Source organism: Apteryx mantelli, chromosome 11 (assembly GCF_036417845.1).
Source record: "Apteryx mantelli isolate bAptMan1 chromosome 11, bAptMan1.hap1, whole genome shotgun sequence".
In the NCBI taxonomy this organism is placed as follows: domain Eukaryota; kingdom Metazoa; phylum Chordata; class Aves; order Apterygiformes; family Apterygidae; genus Apteryx; species Apteryx mantelli.
The window spans coordinates 12849328-12871554 of record NC_089988.1 but is presented as its reverse complement, the minus strand read 5'-3'; the positions used below and the strand labels follow the sequence as shown (position 1 = coordinate 12871554).

Sequence of the window (22227 nt, the reverse complement as noted above, 5' to 3'; positions counted from 1 at the left end):
TAGGCCAGTGCTAGGTGCGTGGGTGCTGTTTGTGGTTGTGAGGTCAGTGGTGGCTCAGTGCCTGCTAGGCCAGTGCTAGGTGCGTGGCTGCTGTTTGTGGTTGTGAGGTCAGTGGTGGCTCAGTGCCTGCTAGGCCAGTGCTAGGTGCGTGGCTGCTGTTTGTGGTTGTGAGGTCAGTGGTGGCTCAGTGCCTGCTAGGCCAGTGCTAGGTGCGTGGGTGCTGTTTGTGGTTGTGAGGTCACTTGTGGCTCGGTGCCTGCTAGGCCAGTGCTAGGTGCGTGGCTGCTGTTTGTGGTTGTGAGGTCAGTGGTGGCTCAGCGCGTGCTAGGCCAGTGCTAGGTACGCGGCTGCTGTTTTCAATTGTGATTTCAGTGGTGGCTCAGTGCCTGCTAGGCCAGTGCTAGGTGCGTGGGTGCTGTTTGTGGTTGTGAGGTCAGTGGTGGCTCAGTGCGTGCTAGGCCAGTGCTAGGCGCGTGGCTGCTGTTTGTGGTTGTGAGGTCAGTGGTGGCTCAGTGCCTGCTAGGCCAGTGCTAGGTGCGTGGGTGCTGTTTGTGGTTGTGAGGTCAGTGGTGGCTCAGTGCCTGCTAGGCCAGTGCTAGGTGCGTGGCTGCTGTTTGTGGTTGTGAGGTCAGTGGTGGCTCAGTGCCTGCTAGGCCAGTGCTAGGTGCGTGGGTGCTGTTTGTGGTTGTGAGGTCAGTGGTGGCTCAGTGCCTGCTAGGCCAGTGTTAGATGCGTGGCTGCTGTTTGTGGTTGTGAGGTCAGTGGTGGCTCAGTGCCTGCTAGGCCAGTGCTAGGTGCGTGGGTGCTGTTTGTGGTTGTGAGGTCAGTGGTGGCTCAGTGCCTGCTAGGCCAGAGCTAGGTGCATGGCTGCTGTTTTCAGTTCTGAGGTCAGTGGTGGCTCAGTGCGTGCTAGGCCAGTGCTAGGTGCGTGGGTGCTCTTTGTGGTTGTGAGGTCAGTGGTGGCTCAGTGCCTCCTTGGCGAGTGCTAGGCGCGTGGGTGCTGTTTGTGGTTGTGAGGTCAGTGGTGGCTCAGTGCCTGCTAGGCCAGTGCTAGGTCCGTGGCTGCTGTTTGTGGTTGTGAGGTCAGTGGTGGCTCAGTGCCTGCTAGGCCAGAGCTAGGTGCGTGGCTGCTGTTTTCAGTTCTGAGGTCAGTGGTGGCTCAGTGCCTGCTAGGCCAGAGCTAGGTGCGTGGCTGCTGTTTTCAGTTCTGAGGTCAGTGGTGGCTCAGTGCGTGCTAGGCCAGTGCTAGGTGCGTGGGTGCTGTTTGTGGTTGTAAGGTCAGTGGTGGCTCAGTGCGTGCTAGGCCAGTGCTAGGCGCGTGGGTGCTGTTTGTGGTTGTGAGGTCAGTGGTGGCTCAGTGCCTGCTAGGCCAGTGATGGGTATGTGGGTGCTGTTTGTGGTTGTGAGGTCAGTGGTGGCTCAGTGCTTGCTAGGCCAGTGCTAGGCGCGTGGCTGCTGTTTGTGGTTGTGAGGTCAGTGGTGGCTCAGTGCCTGCTAGGCCAGTGCTAGGTGCGTGGCTGCTGTTTGTGGTTGTGAGGTCATTGAGGGCTCAGTGCCTGCTAGGCCAGTGCTAGGTGCGTGGGTGCTCTTTGTGGTTGTGAGGTCAGTGGTGGCTCAGTGCCTGCTAGGCGAGTGCTAGGCGCGTGGGTGCTGTTTGTGGTTTTGAGGTCAGTGGTGGCTCTGTGCCTGCTAGGCCAGTGCTAGGTCCGTGGCTGCTGTTTTCAGTTCTGAGGTCAGTGGTGGCTCAGTGCGTGCTAGGCCAGTGATGGGTATGTGGGTGCTGTTTGTGGTTGTGAGGTCAGTGGTGGCTCAGTGCCTGCTAGGCCAGTGCTAGGTGCGTGGCTGCTGTTTGTGATTGTGAGGTCACTTGTGGCTCGGTGCCTGCTAGGCCAGTGCTAGGTGCGTGGGTGCTGTTTGTGGTTGTGAGGTCAGTGGTGGCTCAGTGCCTGCTAGGCCAGTGCTAGGTGCGTGGCTGCTGTTTGTGGTTGTGAGGTCAGTGGTGGCTCAGTGCCTGCTAGGCCAGAGCTAGGTGCGTGGCTGCTGTTTGTGGTTGTGAGGTCAGTGGTGGCTCAGTGCCTGCTAGGCCAGAGCTAGGTGCGTGGCTGCTGTTTTCAGTTCTGAGGTCAGTGGTGGCTCAGTGCCTGCTAGGCCAGAGCTAGGTGCGTGGCTGCTGTTTGTGGTTGTGAGGTCAGTGGTGGCTCAGTGCCTGCTAGGCCAGTGCTAGGTGCGTGGGTGCTGTTTTCATTTGTGAGGTCAGTGGTGGCTCAGTGCCTGCTAGGCCAGTGCTAGGTGCGTGGGTGCTGTTTGTGGTTGTGAGGTCAGTGGTGGCTCAGTGCCTGCTAGGCCAGTGCTAGGTGCGTGGCTGCTGTTTGTGGTTGTGAGGTCAGTGGTGGCTCAGTGCCTGCTAGGCCAGTGCTAGGTGCGTGGCTGCTCTTTGTGGTTGTGAGGTCAGTGGTGGCTCAGTGCCTGCTAGGCCAGTGCTGGTCATGTGCCTGCTCTTTTCTGTTTTGAGGTCATTTGTGGCTCTTTGTCTTACATTAAACTATCTTTTCTCTTTTGTTCATTCTCGGGCACTGGTAATGAGCAGAAGCAGTTAAATTCTTTTTTGTTGTTGTTGTTGTAATTTTTTGGTAGCAATATGGTGCCTCCTGTTTGGAGCACAAGGAGGGACCCCAAGCAGTTTTTTGTTACACCTTTTAAAGAATAGTAAGTTGTTACATATTCAGTACTTCATTTTACATAGCTACCACATCTATCCACGACTCTTATTTCTACCAATCCCCTTGCCGTGTTATTGTATGATGTAGATCCATGGCAGCCTTTATGGTCCATCTTATAACTGTTCGTTAGCTGATTTGCACCTCTTCTGGTGGTACCTTTGAATAACTTTTGTACAGCTGCCTCGGTTAAACTGGCTTCTTTGCAGTTCTTCAGCTTTGAACGAAAACCAGGGCTAAGACAAGGTCAGATAAGATGTTCTGCTTGCAGGGCGCCTTGACTTTGCATGTTCTTCCTCTGCAAAAGCTCGAGTAGAGTGGACATTTTCTTAACATTCCCTCCTTTTATTTTTATGCATACCTGCCTTCAATGTTATGCTGGTCTAGACTCATGTCCCCTTACACACGAGACGCAAGTGGAACATATTAGACACATGCAGGAGACACAACAGAAAAGCACAGTTCTTAATGCCAGAATTATCATTAAAATTATTCAAACACATCTGGTCCACACTCCCAGATGCGGTAGCCATGACCACAACCACGACCAGTCTGCTGCTAGGGCATTAGGCAGGGCCTGCTCTTTGGATATTCGATGGAAGGTACGAACATATTGTTGAATGACGTTTACAGCATATTCAATTTGTTTTGATATGTTTGCCTAAAAACAACAGGCGGTGTTTACCAGCACACACACTCCTCCCTGTGCGGCCAACAGGCAATCTAAAGCCCATCGATTTTGGACGGCCAATTGAGAGAGAGAGTTCACTTCAATTTGTAGACTTTTTGAGACATTGAGGCGTTTTGATAGGCATAAGGGACCAGGCGTCCAATGGTGCAAGTGCCAGCCCATCCTGGTGGAAAACTCTTGTGGGCATTGGTTTCACGTAAGCAGAATGACACGGATGTCACAATGGTTGGTTTCCCTACTAGGATGGACTTGTTTCTCTGCCCTGTCCCCTATCAGGCCCTGAGGCCGAAGTGACCTCACAACCACAAACAGCAGCCACAGGACCACAACTGAACTATCAAGCACTGAGGTATAAGTGACCTGATGTCACGCTACGAAGGTTTGATAGTAACAACTGAGACAGTAAAGTAATAAAAAAATACATTTACTTCCTCATGCAAGCTCTTAGATTAGTAACATCCATTAAAATAATGCGATTACCAATTTAGAAAGGATAGCCTGAAAAAGGATAGCCCGAAATCATCGATTATTGATTTAGAAAGGATAGCCCGAAATAATGCAATTACTGATTTAGAAAGGATAACCCGAAACCGTCAGTTACTGCGCTAGTAATTGGAAGCACTGCTTATCCCTACTTCAAAGCTTTCTTGTTCACGCTCTTAGTGAGAGGACTCTCAACCTCGAGGAGTTACCTTAACCCAGTGTCCCAGGAAAAGGGGAGGGGGGGGGATACTCATAGTCCAGCCGGAGAGGATGGTCAGGTCACATTCCCGTCCCTGCTCCAACTCTCTTAGCTGCCAAGTCTCTTTTTATATGGCTGGGGCGCTGGGCAAACACTGCTTTTGCTGACCTCTGCGAGTTTCATAATCACAGGACTGTCTGCTTGGGAGGACCCTGCTAGCGAGGCAAGACCACAACCCCTCCGTATCGCTTCTCCCCTCCCTGCGGGTCCATGCAGATTCCTTGGCCTTGTCAGGCGGCGGAGGTCTTTAGCCGTTAGATCTTCTAGTCTGCAGCCTTGAGCATATCAGTTGGCAGACTTTTTCAGTCCTGTTAACTCTTAACTCACTTGACAGTCCCTGTTGAATTCCATGAGGTTCCTGGCAGCCCATTCCTCCTGCCTCTCTAGGTCCCTCTCAATGGCAGCCCTCATCTACAACCCATCCAGTTGTCTGCTCTTCTAGACTCCAACGTTCTAACGTGCATGCAAGAATATTGTGGGAGACAGTGTCAAACACCCTGCTAAAGTCTAGGTAAAGGCCATTTACTCTTCTCCATCCACAACTACAGTTATTTATTCATAGCAGGCAATCAGGTCGGTGAGGCAGAATTTACCCTTGGTAAATGCATGCTAACTGTTCCCAGGCACCTTCTTCTCCTTCATGTGCCCAGAACTATGTTTTGAGAGGATTCGCTGCATGACTCACTGCTAACCAAAGTGTGGCAGAACTGCCTGCAGCTCCCCAGGTTGCCCTTGTGGCCTTTTTGGAAGATGGATGTAACAATTGCCTTTCTGCAGTCATTGGGACTTCACCCCATCTCCACAGCCTTTTAAAGATGATAGCAAGTGGCCTTGCAGGGACAGCAGTCAGCTCTCCCAGCATCCTCGGCTGCAGCCCATCCAACCTCACTGACTTGTATAGTTTGAGTTCTCACAAGTAATCCCTCACTAACCTCGTCCACTGGTGGCTGCTTTTCTCCTCTGGAGTCCTGACTCAAGGCACAACACTCTGGGAGACCTTGCTTGTGGAAACCGATGCTAGTAAGGGGTTGAGTTGCTCAGACCTATCTGCACCTGCTGCTACAAGATTCCCTGTCCCATTTAGCAGTGAGGCCACATTTTCTTTTTTTATTCTTTGATTCTTACGGAAGCATTAGCAGCTCATCTTCATGCCCTTGACATGCCCTGCAAGTGTCAGTGCTAGAGGAGCTTTTTCTTCCCTAACACCAAGCCCATGACCCTGGACAATATTTCTAAATGCCTCCTTTGCCTCTCCCTTCTTGCCCTTCTCTATGCTGCCCTATCACCCTGGAGCTAAGGTGTGAGGTCCCTGTTTAGCCAAGTTGGTCCCCTGAGATAGCTGCTAGTTTTACTGAGAATCGGGATGGTCCATCGTTGTGCTTGGCAGGTGCTGTCCTTAAAGACCTGCTGGCTTTCCTGAGCTCCTGGGCCCTTGACAGCTGCCTCCCATGAGTTCCCCCAGCAGTCCCCTGAAGAGGCGAAAGTCTGCTCCTCTGAGGTCCAGGGTCTGTACTCTGCTACTGTCCTTCCTCACTCTCCTCAGGATCTGGAAATCCACATTTTCATGGTCACAGTAGAGAAGGGTGACGCTTACTATCCCATCCCTGATCAGTTCCTCCTTGTCTGAAATTTTCACATACAGAAAAGCACTACACTTCTCATCCCATCTGCCAGCTGTGCGAAGAAGTTGTCCCAAGAGCAAGAAGAGGAGCAGCATGGACAGGAGGGGAAACAAGGAGCAACACCATGATCCTGGTGCTGAAGGAGGCAAGGAGAGAGAGAGAGAGGGGGCTTGGGAAAGCCTTCAGCTTACCCAGCTGGGCATGCTGCCTCACAGACAACAACATTGCAGGGCAGTCACCCTCAGCCCCCTTTGTCAGGCAGCATGAAATGGGCCTGTGGCAGAAGAGATGCCCCTCTCCTCTGGCAGAGGTCTGGATGCAGAGGAGGAGGCTCATGCCCTGGACTCCAGGTATTGACAGCCCATTCCTCCTGCCTGCCTAGGTCTCTCTGAATGGCAGCCCTCAAGCATATGGCTGGGGCCCCCTGCAGTTTCTTTGTCCTCAACAAGCATAATGAGTATTGCCTCTTCCATGTCGCTAATCAATCATCTGGTTGTGCACCCATCTAGGTGGTAAATTTCTAAACTGTATTCCACAAGGATATTGTGGGAGACAGTGTCCAACCCCTTGCTCAAATCAAGATGAAAGACATTTTCTGCTCTCCAAACACAAATAGAGCTATGCAATCATAAAAGGCAATGAGGTGGTGAGGCACAATTTACCCATGGTAAATCCATGCTGCCTCTTCCCTTTCACCTTCTTCTCCCTCATGTGCCCAGAAATAAGTGGACTCACTCCATGACACACTCCTTAACCAGTTGAGGCTGAATGGCCTGTCGCTCCCTGGGTTGCCCTCTGTGCTCTTCTTGAGAGTGGATGTAACGATTACCTTTCTGCAGTTATTGAGGGGGGACCACACCCCATCTCCACGACCTTTCAAAGATGACAGAGGGCACCCTTGCTACGACTGCAGCCAGCTCTCTCAGTGTCCTTGGATGCAGCCATTCCAGTCCCAGCAACTTGTAAAGGTGGAGTTCTTGCAAGTCATCCCTCACTCAGCCCTCATCCACTGTTGGTTGCTTTTCTTGCCTGGAGCCCTGACTCGAGGCACAACAGCCCGGGAGACCTTGCTGGAGAAGACTGCAGACAAAAAGGCACTCAATTCCTCAGACCTCCCTACATCTGCTCTTACTAGATTCTCTGCCCCTTTCAGCAAAGAGCCAACATTTTCCCTTTTATTCTTTACCGTTCCTGAAGCAGTAGCAGCTCTTCTTCATGCCTTTGATGTCCCCTGCCAGTGTGCACCCTCTGAGAGTTTTGGCTTTCATAACACCATCACTACTCCAGTAAACACAATTTTTGAATTCCTCCTTTGCTGCATATCCCTCCTTCCGCTTCGTTTTTGGTGTCATATTGCCCTGGAGTTGAGCTGTGAGTTCCTGTTTTAGCCTGGTTTCCCCTCCTCATGCTGTTTCCCACTACCAAGAAAAGATCCATGATCTCTTCAAGCACTCGGAGGCTACTACTCTACTGCCCTTCGCCTCCATTTCACCAGGCTGAAGAAGCCCAGGTCCCTCAGCTTCTCCATACATGCCATGTGCTTCAGGACACTAACCCCATCTTGGAAGACTCCTCTGGACCCTCTCCAGTTGCTCCCCATTCCTCCAGCACTGGGCAGCCCACACTGGGACACACTATTCCAGATGCGGCCACACTAGTGCTGAGTTGAGGGGGATGATATTTCCACTTGTCTGGGTGGCCACACGCTTTCTGGAGCAGCCTCGTATGAAGCTGGCCACATCTGCAGTGAAAGTGCATCATTGGCTCATATGGCATCCCTCGTGATGTCCAGGCCCTTCTCCTCAGGGTCACTCCTCTGACGGTCAGGTGCCAGCCTGCCCTGATGCATGGGCTGTTCTGTCCCCTGATGCAGGACCTACCACTGCTCCTTATACAACAGCATGAGGTTTCTGTTGGCCAAATCCCCAAGTTTCTCAGGGCCCCTCTGAACTGAAGCTCCCTTGTGTCAGCTGTAAATGAGTGTGTGCAGATGGCTCATCCTGTCTTGTGGTGCCTCTGACAGGATAACAGCAGGAGGACCTGCAGGACACTATGCATAATGAAAGGAGGTAGTCGTTTAAAGGGACTGCTGGCAAAGGTAGGGATCACCATGGCAAGCAGCTCAGAAAAGCTGCATGAAGAGAGCAAAACCAGGGCCAATGGAGATAGGCTAAACAGGGGTGGGCTGACTTCATGGGAGGGTATCTAAAAAGAAGAACTTGGAAGTTGGAAAAGAGAGAAAATGAAATAAAAGGTGAAGCAAAAAAAAAAAAAAGGAAAAAAAAAGCTATTTGGGTGCAGCTGCCAAGCAGTCCAGAGCCTGAATGACTCTGACTGGAGCATGAGAAGGAACATGCAGTTGATCTGATACTTTTGGGAGATTTGCTTCCATGATCACAGGCAAGCTGAATGTTTTCCCAAGGTCAGGAGAAGACTTGCGCTGGAACAAAATGGAGAATCATTCCATCTGGAAGGGACCTCAAGATGTCTCTGGCCCAACCTCCTTCCCACAGCAGGATCAGCTAACAGGTCCGATCAGGTTGCTCAGGGCTTTACTCATTTTGGACTTGAAAACCTCTGAGGATGGAGATGGTACAGCCTCTCAGGGCAACCTGCCCCAGTGCTTGGCTCTCTGGATGGGTCAAAAGTTTCTCCTTACACCCAGCATGAACCTCTCTTTTTTCAGCTAATGCCCATCGGCCTTCACCCTTGCCTCATGTACAAAAGTGAAGAGTCTTGCTCCAACTTCTTGATGACGTCCTGGTAGCTATGGCAAGACTGCTATTAGGTGTCCCCAGGTCCTTCTCTTCTCCAGGCTGAACAAACACAGCTCCCTCACCTCCCAGAGGGACAAAGTCAACATTACCTGTGTGTGCCTAGGAGCTTTAAGGCTCTTTCAGTCCTTCTGGATATTCTTGGATCAGCAAAGGACCTCATGGATGTTAGAGTGCAATCACCCTCATGCCATGACTTTCTGCATTTGCCATACTCATTTGGCATCGTGTTGTAATGTACAGGTGTTGTAGGCTGTGAGCAGGTCCCATTCTGGAGAAGCAGTCGCTCATAATGAAACCTTGAACTGAAAACCTTTCAGGCCCAAGAGGCAACCACACACCACTAGGAGGGGCTGGCTCTGGGGAGGCCATGTCAGGTGCTAACCCACGTGCAGCAAAGGACTTTCTGCCTGCAACAATTGCAGTGGCTATCACCAGAGATGACAGAATTACAGAACCATTCAGGCTGGAAGGGACCTTGGGAGCGCTCTAGTCCAACCTCTTGCTCACTTAGGGATCAACACTGAATTCACACCAAGTTCTTGAGGGCTTTGTCCAGCTGCATCCTGCAAGCCTCCAAGAAGAGAGAGTCCATAACCCCTCTGGACACCACTTCAAATGCTTCAGGATCTTCATTGATTTTTCTCCCTTATATACAATTTTAACTGCACTTGTGTCAGCTTTGAACTCTTTCCTCTCATTCTCCTGCCATGAATTCCTGTAAAAACCTGGTTCATTATCAGTGACAACCTTGAGTTGGGAACCTTCTATGATTCCTCCCCCAAACCTTCCCTTCTCTGTGCTGAACAAGCCCTGTTCCCTCAGCCTCTCCTCACAGGGGAAGTGCTCCAGCCCCCAACCACCTTGGGGGCCTTCCACTGGACTCACTCCATGTGATCAACAGTGTTCTTCTACAGGCAGCCCCAACTGGACACAGTCTCTGGATGGGCTCTAATGAGTGGCGAGTAGAGGGAAATACTCACTTCCCTCCATCTCCTGGCTGTGCTCCTGTTCACGCCGCCCAGGACACTGTGGCCTCCTTTGTTGCTAGGGCAAGCTGCTGGCTGATGTTCAGCTCCCTGCCCACAAAGACTCCCCAGACCGTATTACTGCAGGGTGTTGGTCTACCCTAGGTACAGGACCTGCATTTCTCCTTGTTGAATTTCACAAAATTCCTGACAGCCCATTCCTCCTGCCTGCTGAGGTCCCTCTGAATGGCAGCCCTTAAACATATGACTCTTCCTCCTGATGAGGTGTCATCTACAAATGTGATGAGAGTTGCATCCTCCAGGTCACTGGTGAATCTGTTAGACAGGACAGGTCCGAGTATAGACCCCTGCATACTCCACCTTTACCTGGCTTCCTGGTAAAGCATGACCCATTCAAAAAACCCTCTGAGCTCCATCATCCAACCAGCTTTTTACCCACCTGAGTGTCTACCCATCTTAACATGATGCCTTATTGTATTCAAGAATATTCATGGGGACAGTGTCCAACACCTTGCTAAAATCATGGTAAATAACATCCAGTACTTTCTGCTCCTCCACAATCACAGGTCTTTTATCACAGAAGGCTATCAGGTTGTGCAGGAATGTTTTACCTTGGGTAAATCCATGCTGACTGTTCCCAGGCACATTCTTCATGTGCCCAGAAATGTGATGTGAGAGCATTTGCTGCATGACACACTCTTCACCAAAGTGAGGCTGAAGGGCCTGCAGCTCCCCAGGTTGTCCTTGTGGCCTTTCTTGAAGATGGGTACAACACATTCCTTTTTCTGGTCATTGGGACCTCCCTTGATCTACACAACCTTTCAAAAGGTGATAGAGACTGGCCTTGTTACAATGTTGTCCAGCCCTCTCAGTGTCCTTGGATGCAGCCCATCCCATCCCAGAGACTTGCATGGGCTGAGTACTTACAAGCAATCCTTCACTCAACCCTCATCCCCTGCTGGCTCTTTTTCTCCTCTGGAGCCCTGACTTGAGGCACAACAGCTCAGGAGACCTTGCTGGTGAAGACTGAAGCCAAGAAGGCACTGAGCTCCTCAGACCTATCTGCACCTGCTATTACTAGAGCCCCTGCCCCATTCAGCAGTGAGACCTGGTGTTTCTTCCTTATTCTTTCTGTGTTAGTGGAGTAGTAGCAGCTCTTCTTCATGCCCTTGACATCTGCTGCAAGTGTCTACCATCAGGGAGCTTTCGTTTCACCATCCCTACTTTGGTGGACAACAGTATCCTGTTTAACCAAGCCGATCTCCCAGGATTTCTCCTAGTTCTAATGGGTATCGCTATGGTCCATCCTTGTGCTTGGTGGCTGCTGTCCTTAAAGACCTGCTGGCTTTCCCAAGCTCCATTGCCCCTCAGAGCTGCCTCCAATGGGATCCCCCACCAGTCCCCTGGAGAGGACAAAGTTTCCTCCTCTGAAGGCCAGTGTCTGTACACTACTATTGTCCTTCCTCACTGCCCTCATGATCTGGGACTCCACTATTCCATAGTCACTGCAGACAAGGTTTCCACAGATTATCACAGCCCTGATCCGTGCTTCCTTGTGTGAGTACCAGATCCAGGTGAGCATCACCCTTACTGGCCCATCAGGGAGCTGTGCTTGGAAGCTGTCCCTGACACCCTCCAGAAATCTCCTGGACTGCTTTCACCCTCCTGTTTGCCCTTCCAGTGAATGTCAGTGAGATTAAAGTCCCCCCAGAAGAACCAGGCCCTGTAACCACTGACTTCCTCAGGTTGCTTAAAGGAGACTGCATCCACCTCCTCACCCTCATCGGGTGGTCTGTAACTCCCATCACAGCAATGCCTTTACTCTGATGCTCACGCACAAGCCTCACCCAAACCCATGTCCATCCCATGCAAGAGCTCCATCCACCTGAGCTGTCCCTTCACACAAAGTGCATCTCCCCTGCTCACCTTTCCTAATGGTCTTGCCTGCAGAGATTGTACCCTGCCATCACAGCCCTCCAGCCATGGTAGCGGTCCCACCGCTTCTCAGTTATTCCAACCATGTTTCAGTCCTGTGACAGCTTGTGCATCTCCATCTGTTCCTTTCTGTGCCCCAGGCTGCATGCACTTGTGTGTATTGGGGTTGCAGAGCCTCAGCTGTGGCACAGAGAACAGATTGCTCATGGTGAAACACATTACTGTGAGCCAAGGATACTGTGTGCAATGGCCCCACCTCAGAGCAGAGCCATGCTGGCCTAGACAGCAGGTGGCAATGTAATGGTGCAAGGAGGTTCCCACTAAGAGAGCAAAGCCTGCAGTGCCCAAGGCCAGCGAGAAACAGAGCTGGGCTCTGCAGGAATGGCAGGAAATGGTTTGGCTGCCTGAGCTGACTCTGTGGCACCGTTGGTCTTGTGACAGAGGAGAACTGATCTCCAGGCAGGACAAGGTGCCACTGAAGAAGTCCCTGGCACTGGGCAGCCTGTGATTTGGCACCCTGAGGTCATCATTAGCCCAGTTCCTGTTCATATCACCTGGTGGTGAGAAGAGGTTCGGGGGAGGAAAGCTAGAGGGTTTTAAGGGTGCAGAGACTAGAGCAGAGACCTTGGTGGGATGTGCCTCTCCCATTTATGAAGCACGCTTGGCTGTAGATCAGAAGGATTTGGCCTAAAGGCAGTGGTGGGATCCAGTTGTTCGGGCACTGGTAGGAAACCTGAATTGCCCTGGGTCACTTGCCCAGCAACCACTCCAAAGGGCCATGGTTTTCCTAGAGGTCCCATGGTGTACCTCCTAGAGACATGTGGTTGTGCTGGACCCCTGAGGCATTCAACATGGCCCTGCAGGCCTATTTCTATGTCACTGAATCAAGTGCCTGCACTGGATGACATCAACTGTTTGCAATGTTGGGATCTGCATGTGTCTCAGCTTCCTAGTGAGTGGTGCTCTGGTAGTAGTGGGCATTTAATATCATTTCAGGTAGCCAAGGCAGTTCCCCTCCTGACCCCCACCTCATGCTCTAGAAGGATGTAGGTGTCACGCTTGCTCCATCAGAGCAAGCAGACACTGGCACATGTGCTCCAGCACCTCTGTCTCTTCCAAAGTCATCAGGTGTTTGTGTGTGAGCAACTGACTCCCACCCTCCATCTCCAGTGATTGTACTGGGAGCATAGACTAAGATCTTGCATGCAGACATCTGTGCTGTGCTCACTTCTGTCTGGGCAAGGGGAATCACAACTCCTGTGTGTCTGTGGAGCTCTCAGGAAGGATCTCGTTCCCACTGCATCCCAGGATCTTCTAAAGCACCCTGAGAAGCCCAAACCGAGTCATCTGAATCAACACCTGAACCATATGTCAATGAGCTCCCTTCTTGTCCCCATCTAGGCATCCTGCCTAGTTAAGAGGTGTGAATAGGAACTTCCAGAGTGGGACTTTTCCACTTTCATAGATAACCATCTTCTGATGAGACAAATTGCAATGCTGGAATCAGTCTTCCTGCGCTGCTTAGAGAGGGACTGTGAGTGATTATTTCAGTTTATTTCAGTGAACATTTCCCAGGAGGAGGGAGCACAAGGGACAGAGAAAGTCATGAGCTCAGCTGGGCCTCTGCTCCTGAGTGGGGCCAGGCTCCGGGGATGGAGGGAGCTCATGGCAACTGGGCAGCACTGCCCAGAGACAGCTGTGTGCAGGAGCAGCTCCTCTGCAAAGAGCAGCAGGGCTCAGGGCACTGCCTGCTGCTGCTGACATGAGAGGAGAGAAGATAGGGACAAGTGAAAAACAGTGTGGAGTGGGAGGAGAGAGAAGAGCTCCTTGTGGGAGAAATCTTCACAGCCCCTGACATGATAAGTCTCTGGCTGCAGGGCAATGCTACTGAGGTTCCTGGAAAGGTCTTGAAATCATTCCAGTCTCATGATTAGATTTTTAAGGATGTTTCTACTGGCTTCTCGTTTGCAGAGGAGGGGGAGATGCTTCAGAGCAGGGATTCCCTGCCACACAGTCATAGGGACAGAGCATCTTGCTACCTTCTCCCAGGGATGCTGCAGGGGTGTGAAGCCTGTGTGTGCACACTGGTCTGCCCAGGGCTGTGATTTAGAGCAGTGTCCCTGTGCCCCAGGGTGCTGTGTGCCGGGGGCAGTGACTCTGCTGCCTGCGATGATCAGCACTCAACCTGCCCAGGGAGCTCCCCACGGCAATGTGGGGAGAAGCTCTGGGTGGGAGGAGCGACCCCCCGGAAGGACAGGTTCATTCTGCTGCTGAGAATGTGCTGCGTGGGTCAGGGCTGCCCACAGCTCCAGCTCATTCCCAGGACATTTCTGAAGGAGAGTTTCCAAAAGGAAGGTCAAGGCAGGAGATGCATAAAAGGGAAGGAGCTGTCATGAGTCTGTGCTTTCAGTTATTTTCTGTTTGGGTGGGGTGAAATGGGATTGGATCTGTCAGCTTTTAGACAGGGGACGGAAGTTCCAAAACAGTGACATTGCGAGAGGAGCAGTTCTGGGAGGAACTCAGCAAATGCCTTCATCCACCCCTCCATCTAAGGACAGAGCCTCACCTTTCCAGCCTCACCAAGGTTTGTCTCCCCTGCTCCATAGCACCGGCAAACACGGAGGTGCCCCTGGGAGGTTTCTGCAGGGCAGAGCTGAGCTCTCAGTGGGTGAGATGGGGTGTGTGAGCACTGAGAGGGGAGAGACGTGGGGACAGAGAAACAGGTCCCCGCAGGGACAGCTCCAAGCACCAGAGTCATGGTCAAAGTGTGAGAGGAAACTGTCAACTCCAAGGTCTCCTCTCCTCTCCCAGCCAGCCCAGCCCTCTGCTCTCAAGGCTGGGGGGTGCAGGGCAGGAGTCGTTTGCTCGGCAGCCGGACATGCAGGAGAGAAGACACTCGTGAGTGCCCCTCTGTCCCTCCCTGTCCCTGCCTCCCTCCGCACAAATATCATGGTATTGCTGCATGTTTCCCACCTGCCCATGCTGCCCTTGTCCTTCCCCTTGGACTCTCTGGGCAGGGGGGTTTCTGATGCAGTTCAGACACTGAGACCCTGTGGGTGCTGCTATGGAAATGTGTCCTTGACAGTGAGGTGCCCAAGTGCCCCTCTAACCTGTGGGGCTCTGGGCAACGCAGTGTGGGGGGCTGGGAATGAGCCAACTCTCTCATCAGGACACCCCATCCTTAGGACATTCCGCCATTTCCCTGGGGTGTCTGGCTGGGCTGCAAGCTGCCCTCCGCAAGGACACAGCTCTCCCATTGCAGCTGTGTGTTATCTAGGTGCCCCAGGCAGAAGCCACCTAGATACTGAGGCCACGCTGGGAACATGCTGGTGGGAGGGTGGGTGTGGGCAGCTGGAAGGAGGCCGATGTGTTGCTGGCTAGAAGGGGAGGGCTGAGACCTGCCTCACGTCCCCTCAGAAAGAGTGCTGATGGGCACTTTGCAAGTGCATTCCTCTGCTCTCTGCGGTGTCGTTTCTTTTTTGGGTAACATGAGTGCAACTGTCGTCCACCTCCAAGGTGTGAGGACAGGGCAGCTGTGAACAACGCTGATGGACAGGCCAGCTCTGCTCCCTCTGCACTCAAGCCAGAGTGAATCCTTCTGCCTCTCTGGAATCACAGCTGCTCACTCTGAGTGCAGCAGCAATGCTGAGGATTTCTTTCTCCAGGAATTCCTCCTCAGGTGTGACAGGGTCAGCTAAAGAAAACAAAAGAAGCCTTAAAACCCTTAATGCACCCACATTATTTAGAGGGGGGGGATGAAGATGCTGAAAATGCCTTCAGCATTATTAGTGGATGAAATCTGGCTGGAACTGGGAACACAACATTTTAGTCTCCCCTGTTCCCATGTACTTACTGCTGTAGGTCAGGGCTTACTCCCCTGGAGCCCATGGGCAGAGGCCCCTGCTCATCATGTCAAACTCAGCCAGCACAAATCAGACCTCAAGCGATGGAGCTCAGTGATGGTGTTGCTGAGATGGGGAGAGGTAATGTGTGTGTTTGGGAGGGTTTTATGAGAAAGTTTTGCTCAGAGAAGTCTGCCCTAATTTGTCAATGTGTCTTCTTCCTCAGACAAACCCCTTGTGCCCCATTGGAGCAAATGTCCAACAGCAGCTCCCTTAACGAGTTCCTCCTCCTGGCATTTGCGGACAAGCGGGAGCTGCAGCTCTTGCACTTCGCGCTCTTCCTGGGCATCTACATGGCTGCCATCCTGGGCAACGGCCTCATCATCACAGCCGTAGCCTGCGACCGCCCCCTCCACACCCCCATGTACTTCTTCCTCCTCAACCTCTCCCTCCTTGACTTTGGCAATATCTCCACCACTGTCCCCAAATCCATGGCCAATTCGCTGTGGGACACCAGGGCCATTTCCTACTCAGGATGTGCTGGCCAGGTCTTTTCCTTCTTTTCCTTAATTTCAGCGGAGTACTCTCTCCTTACTGTCATGGCTTATGACTGCTACGTTGCCATCTGCAAACCCCTGCACTATGGGACCCTCATGGGCAGCAGAGCTTGTGTCAAAATGGCAGCAGCTGCCTGGGCCAGTGGTTTTCTCATTGCTCTTCTGCACACCGGAAACACATTTTCCATACCACTCTGCCAAGGCAACACAGTGGACCAGTTCTTCTGTGAAGTCCCCCAGATCCTCAAGCTCTCCTGCTCAGACTCCTACCTCAGGGAAGTTGGGGTTCTTGTGGTTGGTGCCTGTTTATCTTTGGGGTGTTTCATTTTCATTGTGCTGTCCTACGTGCATATCTTCACTGCTGTGCTGAGGATCCCCTCTGAGCAGGGCCGGCACAAAGCCTTTTCCATGTGCCTCCCTCACCTGGCTGTGGTCTCCCTGTTTATCAGCACTAGCCTGTTTGCCTACTTGAAGCCCCCCTCCCTCTCCTCCCCAGTTCTGGATCTGGTGCTGGCCATTCTGTACGCAGTGGTGCCTCCAACAGTGAACCCTCTCATCTACAGCATGAGGAACAAGTTGCTCAAGGAGGCACTGAAGAAACTGGTTCAGTTCGTCCTGTTTCAGCAGCAATAAGCTGCCCATCTCTCCTCACAAGTGATTTCCAAGCCATCTCAGGGAACATTTGTAGTTTGGGCATTCTACCTGTTATAAGCATGTTTGTACACCAATGTCTGAATTCATCTCTCTTCTCCAGTGACACAAACCCCATCTGTCTGACTCAGAGGCCTTCTATAAATCTGCTGACCACTGTGTCAGAGCTGGCCTCCCTTGCAGCATCTGTGTAATAAAAGGGGGTTTCCTCAGTACACTGCCTGAAGGTTGGGCTCTTCTTCCCAAACTGGAGCCAAGAATGCACTCAGGGAATTGCCGCCGAGAAGGCCCTGTTGCCATGCCTGGGTTTTCCATGTTCTGAGGAGGATGTGGTCATAGGGTGATGTGTGAGGGAATGAGGGCTGGATTCATCTGTCACTGGTGGGTGCCCAGTGGCCCTGGAGAGGGTGAGTGCTCAAGCAGTGTCTGCTGGGGCTGTCTCAAATATTAGAGGGCTGGTGACAGATGCCCATCCTTCTGGAAGGCAATATGGGGCCACCAGGTGAGCACAGGGGGTCTGCAGGGACAGCATGTGCCTGGGATGGTCAGTGAATGGAGACTCTCAAAACCAAGTGGAGTCACCCAAAGGTAAAGGGCCAAACTGAGGAATGCACCAAATCAGGTCTCTGCAATCTCAGGAGAGGCAGTGGGGACTCATCAGGCACAAGGAAGGCAGCCTCAAGGGTGGTTCATGTCACCTACAATGAAAAAACATGGCTGGATCTAATGGCACAGCTGACCCCATCCTGAGCCATTGGAAATGCCTTGTGATTGCTCTGAGCATCTTCCACAGCCACAGATGCCTGGGGAGGGGGTTGTCAGGCGCAGTGATGCTGGGACAGCTGCATCTACCCTGACCAGTACGGCCACTGTGGAGTCACCCTGGGGCCCCACAGCCTGCTTGCCCTGCAGAGCAGCACCACGAGCCTGGGGAGCACAGCGGAGGGGTGCAGGAGTGGCTGGGCAGGCCAGCATGGACACACTGACCTGGGGAAAGCTCTCTGAAGAACAGGGACGTCTCTCAAGAAGAGCAAAGGAACAATTGTGTGCTTGCAGGGAGGAATAAATGAAAACCTGTTTCTGTGTGTGTCAACTCAGGGCAGAGTTGCTCTTTTGCTGGACACTTTCACTAACCGAATCTGTTCATTGTATCATATGTCATCGTTCCTTCCCTTTCCTCTAAGCGTTTTCCAGTTTCCAACAGATGTTGAGTAACCTTGGTGTTCTGTTTGAGAAAGCTGTCGAGTTGATGCAAGGTTACTCCAAGTGATACTGATGGATTAAATAGTGCAAAAAAAGACATTGTTTGTTCAGTCATATGAGAAGTTAACCAGAAGTCTGCGTGGTGATTTGGTCAAAACCATAGGTCATGTTACAACGGCTTTTGTTGCCTTCCATGTCTGGAGTACCCATCTCACTCTATTGTCAGAACCATGTGCAGCTTCCCATCCAGTGTGTTATTACACAGAGCTACGTTTAGACTAACTTTAGCTCTTAGGGTTAGTGCAACATGATTGTCTACAATCAGTCCTTTACCTAGTGCTATTATAGATAATGCTGCTCTTGTAGCTATAGTTTTGAAGATGGTTTGTGACTGATCTCCAATACCCGAGTTGTCCCATGGGCAACGTGAAAAGACAGAACCTGTTAGAGACACGTTTCAGGTGTTTTTTTCCCAGTTATCAGTGTTCCCACAGTTAGCAGGTAACACCCCATCTCCCTGCAAGAGAAGACACCCAGGTCTTGGACATAACCCAGGCCTCGCTTACAGTTAACTTACTCTCTTCATTGTCTACAGCATCCCATGCTCCTTTTCCATGGGAAAAGAGCAGAGTCACCCAGACTGATCCCTGAACTGGATGTTTAACCACAACTTCACCTCCAGGACTTTGATAGAGTTTTATTTCTGTTTTAACAGGAATTCATGCAGCTACTGACACAAACCCCTTATCTATGGGACTTCCCATGGGAGTTTGTCGCTTAGTTAGCCACCTTACAACTTCTCACAAGTGGGATCCCCACTTAGAAGTATTCTATGAGAGAAGAGTCACTCTTGTGCAGCTGTTGTTTCTGTCGGCCACTCCATTGTTCTACTACCCCATACTTGGAGGTTGATACCATAGGTGAAAAGTCTATTGATCTTTCTTTGAAGCACACCAAGTTTGCAGTTCTTTGTTCTTCAAATGTGTTCCATTACCAAATTGCATTTCTCTGGGAAGGGGGAAAGCAGCAAACCAGTGGTTCAAACCAGCAAGGCTTGCTAGTCCAGTTGCAGCTCAGGTGGGGTGCACATTCCCTCTGCTGATAATTATTTCTGCTCTGGCAAGGATTTATTTCCAGCCTTCAGGTGTTTGCATGAGTCTGGAGGGTGGCCTAAAACAAAGGCCACCCTCTGGTTCTCTTTGCGCTGAGATAAATTCCACTTGCTTTGTGGCAGCTGTGGTCCATCACAGCCTACGTTCTTCCCTGAACCTTCTTCCATGGTAGGAACTGATTGGTTGGTCACAATACAAGATGCAAGTAGAGTTCAATTTCTCAGAAGATGTTCTAGGCTACCAGACTAGAATGCACATAGATGCCTTTGTCAAAATAAACACCTGTAGGTATGAAAAAAGTCTTCTAGGTTTAAATAGGGTCAAGTATGAATTCAAAGAATACAAAACTCAAGGGTTTGAAAAAGGAGAATTGCTTCTATCCTAAACAAAAGCCTCAATTTTAATAGTCATCTCAGAGAAATTTCTGTTTGAGTTCACATGAGACTAGCTGTTTTGCTTTTGTAAAGCATGGGTAAAGTTTTTTTAAGTTTTACAACAATTTTTGTAGGCAATGGACAGGCATCTTCTTCCAATTCTAACCATGCAGGGCCAGGTACAGCCCTTTCCACCCTGCTCTCCCCCAGCACCTCTTCCCTGAATTTGGGGTGCCCTGCACAATGTCCTTCCTTGTGGGTGAAGGGGGACCGCAGTTCTCCAAGAAAGAGGCTGCAGCCTCAGCACTTGTGGCAAGGGGTCGCACAGCAAAATAGCCATGGGAGCTCCCTGCCCCATTGCTGCTCATCTTTGAAAGGTGCTGGGAGAGCATTTGGTGTTAGGAGTTGTGGCAGGGGGTCCCTTGCAGGAGTGTTCCCTCCCGGAGAGCTGGAGTGCCCTCCTGTGGGGTCTGGACTCCCAACCCTGAGAGCATTGGGGACCATCTGCCTGCAGCGCCACCAAGGACAGAGCCCCAGGAAAGGTGCAAGATGCACAGAAGAACATGGGAAGGGCCCAGGGGGACAGGAATCCAAAGGGGTCAGGAAATGGGATGTGTGGGAAGGCCATGACTTCCAGGTAGGAAGGGTGTTTCTCTGGTCTCCCACCAAAAGGAACCTGATGATGACTGACCCTGGCTTTCCAATGGCTTAGTGTGGTAGGGAATGAACAGCCTCCATGAGCAAATGCCACTGGCTGCTGTAGCTGCATGCCAAGTGCTGTGTGCCAAGCGCTGCCTTGGCCTGCCTTGCCCTGTGCTGGGGGGAAATGGCTAGAGGGGGCAGAGCAATCCCAGAGGAGGTTTGCCTGCTCAGCTGAGGACCAACAGTGCCTTCTTCCTGCTGCCAGGCTGGTGAGGGGGGCTCTGAGACACCGGTGTCACTGGATCTTGCACCAGCTGGCAAGGCTGCTGAGAAGGGAGGACTAGTTTTGTTCAGATGTCCACCAGGGCTTTCTTCATTGAGGTGGGCCTCAGGGCAAGTGGTGCCTCTCTGGAGGTGCCTCTAAATGCTCTGCTGGCTCATGCACATGGCTGTGGGGTGATGTTGGTCAAGGGAGCTGGGGCAATGGAGCTGGGGCACTCCTCTGAGTCGCCCTGACTTTGGCTCATTTCTGCTGGGCTGCCACTTGTAAACACTTGGATTTTGTGCCTCCTTTGTGGCAGCTCTGTGTTCAATTGCTCCTCCAAGGGATGGGAACCAGAGGCTGCAGAGGGTTCAGAGGATAGGAGGAGGAGGCGAGTGGTGTGTGCAGTGTGCTGTGAGGCCCAGGGCTGGGAGCAGGGCCTGGGGGTGTCTCCACAATCCCTGCTACCTGTGCGCTGAGCTTTGTCAGGGCCTGGTGCCCTTTCCCTGAAAGGTGGGTGGGATCCAGGGCTGCCCGGTGCAGGCAGTCCTGCCAGCTCAGCCAGTCTTTCATTGCTGTGTGCATTTCAGCTGCTGGATTGCCCTGACCTTGCCCATGTGGATGATGCCATCCTGCCGTTCCTCCAGAGCTATGTCCAAAGTCAGAGCCTGAAGATGCGTGGGCTGGCATTCAGAGGCCTCATGAGCCTGTCGCAGAGACCCGAGATGGTGAGCAGGGGGCAGCTGGGTGAAGCCATGCTGGCAGCCTGGGGCTTGACAGGAGGTGTTCATCTGCCCTGAGTCTTTCATGCCAGGCACTTGGCTGGGCTGCACAAGCACAAAGGCACCAGAGCCCACCAGAAAGAGTCCCCACTGATGGCACGTCTTGGCTGTGCGAGGCAGAGATCCAGGACCAGCGCCAGGCAAGCCAGCTCCAAATGGCCTCAGTCATGGGAGTGCTGTGGCAAGTCACACTACAAGAGGGACGATGAGGCAGAGCACAGGGTCAGGCTAAGGTAGCCGGCTGCTCCTGGGCCTTGAGGCAGCAGCCTTCCTCCAAGTAGAGGCCATAGCATGTTGAGGGCCCCCTGGGAGATCTCTGCCCTGCACTGCAGCCTCTGTGCTGTGGGTGTGTGCAGAGCCCTGGCCCCGGACACTGAGCCCTCATGGGAAGTCAGCACCCAGAGCACTTTTGGCAGGGGGGTCTGGCCTTGCTTCACTGAAAGGAAGTTGTGTGTTTCACACAGGCAAGGAGGATGCAGAGCCTGCTCCCAGACATCATGCAGTGGCTGCAGGATGCTGGCAGGGACATGTGTGTGGGAAGCCTGATGTTGCTGAGAAACATCCTCAGCCCCCTGCGCCAGAAGGGCTCCAGCCCCATTGCTCTGCAGCTGGCTGAGAAGCTTCTGTGAGCTTTGATGATGGAAGGCTGGTGGGAGAGCCAGGGGCTCTCCTGGTGTGTCCAGGGGTCTGTACGCGTGGCTATAGGTGCTGTGTGTCCCTCTGCACATGTGCCCATTGGCATGTCAATTTGCGCCTCCTGCCACAGGCCCTGCTGCCTGTCAGGAAACCTTTTGCCCTGTTGTTCTCAGGCCATTCTCTGTGCTGGCCTTGGTGTCCTGGGCTGTGAGACTAGATCAAACCAGCTCCCTCTCTGCCCTCGGCTGCTCTGTCTCATGCTTGACTCCGTGTGGTGCTTTCCTGGCCTGGGGCAGAGATGAACAAAGAGGCAGGAGCAGGCTAGAGAGTGAGGGAGAGGCCGTGTCCCCGGGCTGTCCCTTTCTGTTATCCTCTCCTGCGAGGGGGCCCTGATGGAGTCTTAGGGAAATCCAGAAAGTCCCCTCCAGAGGCACAGGGAGACAGAGGCCAGGGAAGCTTGCCCTGCTGCTGCCGACAATCCTCATTCTCCTGGCTGCCTTCCCAGCAGCTTGTCGCCAGCTCTGACCTCCAGCCGGGCTGGGCAACACTTGTGCCTGGAGAGGGTGAGGCCTCACAATGGCAAACCCTCTTCTCATGCCCACTTCCTGGAGTCATTGCTGAGGCCTCCCCTCCTCTCCTCCCTGCCCACAGGAAGACAGCCCCATGCGAGAGCTCTCCATCCTCCTCTGCAAAGAC

General features: G+C 52.3%; 1 protein-coding gene across 1 annotated transcript; it reads left to right on the top strand.

Annotated features, from left to right (window-relative positions):
• Window positions 1-15566: 15566 nt before the first annotated feature.
• LOC136993120 (olfactory receptor 14A16-like) lies at window positions 15567-16502 on the top strand. Its single transcript, XM_067303133.1, has one exon. It carries the CDS (start codon window positions 15567-15569, stop codon window positions 16500-16502), a length of 936 nt encoding a protein of 311 aa, XP_067159234.1.
• The last annotated feature ends 5725 nt before the right edge of the window (window positions 16503-22227 follow it).